Source organism: Gavialis gangeticus, unplaced genomic scaffold (assembly GCF_001723915.1).
Source record: "Gavialis gangeticus isolate Ggan-Ray unplaced genomic scaffold, GavGan_comp1, whole genome shotgun sequence".
NCBI lineage: Eukaryota > Metazoa > Chordata > Crocodylia > Gavialidae > Gavialis > Gavialis gangeticus.
This window is the reverse complement of record NW_017729032.1, coordinates 18,780,204-18,787,167: the sequence shown is the minus strand read 5'-3', so window position 1 is coordinate 18,787,167 and position 6,964 is coordinate 18,780,204. Positions and strand designations below refer to the sequence as shown.

The window sequence follows — 6,964 nt, the reverse complement described above, 5'->3', positions numbered from 1 at the left end:
CACACACACTCTCTCTCTCTCTCTCTCTCTCTCTCTCTCTCTCTCTCTCTCCTCTGGGACAAAGGATAACTATAAACATAACATGAATGAAACAAGCAATGTTCAAATGACACTTGAAAAAAGTTAGCAATGTAACAGAAACTGCCCCATGCAGTATTTATCAACCACAGAGCTGCCAACAAATGCTACAGAAAGGAAAATTATCACTTCCCAAGTCTGTGCTACGTTGCTCCAAGTAACTGGGGAATGTGTGGGTATATTCTCTCTTCAATTTACTGTGCACTTTTCCATAGATAGTGGTATTTTGAAATGAATTTTTAAATGAAATTTCCTATCTGGAAGGGAAGCACCTTTATTTTAAATTTTTTAAAAAGGGTTTAGAAGTATGAGGTTTTTCCTCCTGATAAAGAAATAGTGCTCATTTTCCCTGGCTGAAGCATCATGTTGTGAGCCTTCCCAGCTGAAACATCAATCATGATGCATTATACTGTGTTATAATGCAGCACAGAATGAAGTGTCAATCTGGGAAATTAGGGAGAAAAAAACGCGGAGAGAGTCGCATGTGCGCATGCATGCACACGCACACACACACAAGCACACATGCTTCTCTTTTCTCTACTGCTTTACTAGTGGCTACAAAATTCTGTTCAAATTAAGAACAATAAAGTCAAGGGAAATAGGACTACTTGCAAGCCAATGATACACCTCAAATCTTGACAAACCTTTCACACTAATCTTCACCAACTCTTGGTTCTTCAGTAACATAATGTTTTAGCAAGAAAACATGCTTTTTGTTCCTTACCTGTAATATGGTAGCTAACCTGACGGTTGATATCAGAGGTGTCTTCATCCCAGGTGCTGAGAACTGCCACAACTTCTCCAGGAGGATCACTCTCTTTCACTGTTCCTCTGTACACCTCATGTTCAAAGACTGGCGCGTTATCATTTATGTCTGTCACAGTGACAGAGACCAGCACAGTTGATGAGAGGGACAAAGTTTCTCCCAGATCTGAGGCCACCACAGCAAAACTGAAGGTGGGGTCCTTTTCATGATCGAGGTCCTTTAGTGTGCTGATCCAACCGTTGTTGCTATCTATTGTGAATGCTTCCAGGATCTTGTCTAGCTCTGATTCTACAGCCAGGGTATATGTGACTTGTCCATTTGCACCCCAGTCTGAATCAACTGCCTTCACTTGGATAAGTTTAGTTCCTATTGGCATCCCTTCCATTATTATAGCTTCATAGTTAGCAGCTTCAAATGAGGGTTTGTTGTCATTTACATCCAACACTTTAACTTCCACATCTACAGTTATTACAATGTCCACTTTATCTCGTTGTACGGTGGCTGCAACTTTAAAGTGAAAAGCAGGATTTGTCTCATGGTCAAGTCTCTTATCTAGTTTTATGATTCCAGTGTCTTGTTCTATGATGAAAATTCCCTCTTTGTTGTTTTCAGGTAATTCACCATTAACTGTGCTATACACAACACCTTGGTTTGGCAATGCATGCAAAATATCAATAGTGCTGCCTATGAGAGTGTCCTCTGGTATTGTAAAGGAATACTGAGGTTGGGAAAAGGAAGGTAAAACAGTTTCAGGAGGTAAAACATGGATATAAACAGGAATAAGAGAATGCTTTACAGGAATGCCGCCATCAACTGCTTTGACAAAGAAAGACAGAACTGTGCTTTTCAACTGGTTAAAGTTACCTTTGGTAACCATCCATCCATTGTCAGGGTCAATTTCAAGCAGATCAGCAACAGAAACAGAGGCTTCACTATACAATGAATAAGTAATTCGTGAATTTGCCCCATCATCTGGATCTACTGCTTGCACCTGAGTGACCAAATGGCCTTTTCCAACATCTGATTTGACACTTGCTCTGTACTCTACTGTCATAAACTGGGGAGCATTGTCATTCTCATCTACTACGATCACTCTTACGGTGCAAAAAGTAGTCCTTCCACCTCCATCCAGAGCCCTTAAGAATATGCTGATGTCCCCTTCCAAAGGGTTCTCCCGGTCTAGTTTCTCAGTTGTTAGGATCTGCCCATTGTTATCAATTAAGAATCGATCTTTGGCAAAATCATTTATTATGGAGTAGCTTATCTGGCCATATGCACTGGAATCACCATCTGTTGCTTTTACATGGATTACCTTAGTACCAGGGGCAGCATTTTCTCTAACCTCTGCCACATAAACACTCTGTGAAAACACAGGGCTATATAGGTTAGCTCCAAGGATCTGGATATGCACCTGAGCTGTGCTGGTGAACAATCCATCAGAAACAGAGACATTTAAGCTATACATTGGCTCCATCCTCTGTTTCCGATGGTTAGACAGGGTTATAATGCCACTCTTACTGTCCATTATAAAGCTGGTTCGATCATTTCCAGACAAGATACTGTACTCCAGTCTGTCAAAATCAGAGCTGTCAGCATCAGAAGCTTGGACACAAGTCACAAAATGACCCCGAGGTGCCAGTTCACTCACGTAGGATTCATATATTAACTGGTTAAAAACTGGTGCATTGTCATTCATATCTGTCACATATATGTTAACAAGAACTTCACTGCTCAGAGGTGGGAATCCATTATCAGTTGCCCTCACTTTTAAGCTGCAGTGCTGAACTAGTTCATGATCCAACAAACGGGCTGTTAGGATTAGACCACTACTGCTATCAATGTGAAAATAATCAGTGCTGTTAAAAGTGTCCTGGACTATCTGATACTGAACAATTTTATTATTTTCAGAGTCCGCATCAGTAGCAACCACTTGTAACACAGGAGTCCCAATCAAAGATGCTTCAGACAAGGTGGCATTATAGGCTGAGTGATAAAAAACAGGAGGATTATCATTTACATCATTGATGATTAAGTCTACGGTGACCTCAGCCCGAGCACCAGTTAGGGCATCGCTGGCTCTTACTGTCAGCTTAAAAATAGAATTTTCTTCATAATCTAATGGACTGATGACACTCAGAACTCCAGTATCAAAGTCAATGTTAAACTGATTGTAGGGGTCTCCATCAACAATGATGTAAATGATACCTTGGCCTTCTGGACTGGTAGCATTTATGCTCAGAATTGGGGTATGCATCTCTATGTCTTCATTTACTGATGCTGTATAGAAAGGCTTGTCAAACACAGGCATTGCTTTGTTAACTATAGTAATAGGCAGTTCTACTGAAGCAGACAATGATGGATTGCCACCATCTTTTGCAAGGATGATAACCAAGTACTCTATATTAGATAAGTCAGAGTTGAAAGCTCCCTTTAAAGTGACACTACCAGTTTGTCTATCAATTTCAAAATGTCCATAGTCTTCCTTTATAAGATATGACACATCACCATTTGCACCCTTATCTTTATCAATGGCTGTGACGCGATATATCAGAGTACCAGGCTCAGCATCAACTTGTACAGCAGCATAGTAAGGCAGCCCTACAAATACTGGAGCATTGTCATTTATGTCCTCAATGTTAACTCTGACAACCACCCTTGCCACACGTAGATGATCCAGCTCACGACTTGCCTCTACTACCAGCTCATACAGCTCTTGCTCTTCTCGGTCAAAAGGGATGCCAGTTGTTTGGATGACTCCTGAAGTGGATTTAATCTTGAACTTATTCCCTGGGTTTAATATACTGTACTTCAAGGGCTCATTCAGATGGTTCCCAATAGCATTGACAACTGCTATCTTTGTGATATTAGTGCTGTTCTCTGAGATAGATGTGGAATAAAAGCTTTGTGTAAAATGGAGCCCACTATCCATAGCTTCTTTTACCATTATGGTCACCATAGCAGTGCTGTAAAATTTTCCATCAGACACTTTCACTACCACCATATAATGGTCTTTGGAAAGGCTATTGTTTTTTATGGTGATTACACCTGTACCTGAATCAATCAAAAAATGGTCCATGTTGCCTTCGATGAGACTGTATGTCAGTTCAGGTGGAACCCCTGAATCTGGGTCAGTAGCCTGGACTTTAAGAATCTCTACTCCAACATAAGTGGGCAGCAGCAAAACTGTCTCAAATACAGCCTGACTGAAGACAGGTGGGTTGTCATTGACATCAGTTACTTCAACGGTTACTTCGACAGGGCTCTCTGCTGTGAGCTGTGGATTTCCACTGTCCCTAACATGCACATGGAAGTGAAAGTGAGCTATTGTTTCATGGTCTAAATTTGCAATTGTTCTGATTGCACCAGTGCTGGAATCTACAATAAAATACTTCTTAGCAGTGGATTCGACAATCTGATAGACAAGCAAAGCATTCTGATTACTGTCAGCATCAGTGGCTCGTATCACCAGTGGGCTGTTACCTGAGCTCCGGACTATGCTGTTTACAGGAGCAGCCTCACTTATGCTGCCGGAGTACTGGGAGAAGAGAAAAACTGGTGGATTGTCATTTTCATCCACAATTTGAATGTTCACGGTGGCATTTGATGCCATACCTGCCATGTTGGTTGCTTGTACAATGAGCTGGTACGAGGATATGCGTTCATAATCAAGTGCCTTTTGACTGGTGATGACTCCAGAGTATGGGTTTATAGTAAAGCTTCCATCCACATTCCCATCCTTGACCTCATATACCAATGTAGACTGACTGATGGCAGAGATCAGGATGACCGACGTTCCAATATCAACATTTTCATTAATTTCTGCTTGGTATTCCTTATGCATAAACTTTGGGTGGGAATTATCTGACATGGTCACAGAAATGCGAACAATTGCTGTTGCAGATAGTGGTGGGGATCCCTGGTCAGTTACTTTGACAGACAAAACAAACTGTACCATGGTGGTCAAGTCTGGCTCCTTCAATACTGTTATGATGCCTAAAACAGGTTCAATCTTGAATGTGTTTCCAGTATTTCCTAAAACATAAATATTGCATGTTAGAAGGGAACTCTGGAAAATTCTATACTCAAAGAATAATTGGACTATGAGGTAATCACAGAACAGAATAATACAGGAGTGGTCATCTGTAGCTACTTAATGCTAGTAATTGAATAGACTACAAAACCTAAGAATGGGATCCTCAGAAGTATGTTTGATGCCAAAAACATATTTAGATCTCTTCATTCCATTGATATGAAGAAACTGGGTGCTTAAATACCTCTGTGGATCTCAAGCCCAGGGCAAAATCTAGATTGGCTCCTCAGGTGTCTCCTAAAAACATTAGGTTTCTGACTGCAAGAGGTGGATTCAAAGAAACAAGGTAAGGTGCTGGCACTCTCTGTACAATTAATGGTGAAAACTGGATCTTCCAAAGGGTGATCCAGAGAACTCAGGTACTGATCAGGGAGCTACCTATAGAGCTGGCCAACCGTGTGTAAGAGTGCATCTGAAATACCCACCCTTCTCTGGACTCATACATCTGATTCAGGGATGCATAGGCACCCCCATCCATAGGTTAGAGGACTCACCCAGGAAATAAGAGACTGTGGGTTCCAGGCTCTCCTTGGCCTGAGGGGATTTGAACTCACTTCCTTCCACTAGAAGAGTGCCTTCAGCACCAAGTTACAGAATATAAGAATACTACTATTCATTTTATATTAGACAGTCAGTAAATAAAAACAAAAGAAATAATCTTTGGAGTAGGGATCAGAATCTAGGTTCCCCATCTCCCAGGAGAATGTCCTTCTCACTGGGCTATTAAAGCAAACTCCCTTCTGTTTGCTTTCTTCTGTCCCTAGAACACATAGTTTTGAATGTCCAATGATACAGTTTCAACAGGAGAGCTGGAGGTTCTTTTAACTAAACTATTCAATAACTTGTTGGTTAAGGATTCTCTTAGGTTGTGCTGAAGTGGGTTTGAGGCTTCAGGCTGAAGAGGAACCCAGGTCTCTCACATTTGCTCTGATGGCCCTAACTACTAAGCTACTACACAAAAGGATGACGGGGTCACTTTTCTTTGTCTGGCCATGGTTTTGAGCCAGTGCCTGCTGTGCAGTCTGCTGACCTCCACATAAATTGTATATTAGGTGAACTCTCACCATGCATATCTTTTGGGTCCCTCCAGGGGTTAAGGCATATGTTTTAGCTGTCAGTTCACCTTTATCCTGGATGACAGTGGAGCTTAGATGAGGGCTGAAGGAGTGCTGTGGTTGCTAAAGCAGAGTTATCCTGAACTGACTTAGTACCAGCTTTCCACCTATGTCCTATTAGATGCTTAGTTTAACTAACGTAATCTGCCCCTGAGAATCTATGACCAAGCTTCCAAGTCAGTCTTTCAGCACCTAGATAAATAAATTGAATAAATAGGAAAAATGCAGATCAGGCAGCAGCTACTAGTGACTACTAAACATCATGTTACTTATTCAGGTGCCTGTATATGGACCTAGAGTCTTTTGTGAAAAGGTAAGATTCATATCACATTTAGCTTTCATATTTATTTCACATTGAAGACAGCAAAAACGCTTCATTTGTCTTTAAAGTTTTAAAGTTTTCTTTGAGGGGCCAATCCTTCTGAATCCCTGGTTACTTCTCTTTAGGTACCTATCAACGGAACACAGATTTGAAAGTTTGGGCTATTTCTCTTTTGCAAACGTATGCTATGGAAATAAAGAAAAATGAATTCCCAATGTTTGGAATCAACCTTTCAAATATTTGCATACATAATGACAAAAAATTGGTTAGGGGCTAACAAACCACTTATATGATAAAGGGATAACAACTCATGCCCTGATTTAAAGAGGCTATTAAGCAAATACTGAGAAGATTAGAGTAGTTCAAGGCTGCAGAAAATGAATAAAAAGGGCTAGAGTAGATATGGAAAAATTAAAAGGAGCTATAGCATTGAAAGTAGATAAAATGTTTTGGGGACAGAAGGCTTTATCATTTAATCTCTGAAGAAATAGGACTCAAAAAAATGACTTTTTTCTAGAAAATGTTGCAAATTCGTTATTAAAACAAGAAGAGAGGTCAGCAACTGCAAAAAGAATGTGACTTTGGATAAAAGA

General features: G+C 40.6%; 1 protein-coding gene across 5 annotated transcripts in view; it reads right to left on the bottom strand.

The window, feature by feature from the left end:
• FAT3 (FAT atypical cadherin 3) overlaps nucleotides 1-6,964 on the bottom strand; it is a 745,318-nt gene that overhangs the window by 161,227 nt on the left and 577,127 nt on the right. For all 5 annotated transcript variants that reach the window (XM_019524814.1, XM_019524817.1, XM_019524818.1 and 2 more), the window contains exon 10: nucleotides 803-4,876. In XM_019524814.1, coding sequence (XP_019380359.1) covers nucleotides 803-4,876 — 4,074 coding nt within the window. The remainder of the gene's footprint in view (nucleotides 1-802; nucleotides 4,877-6,964) is intronic.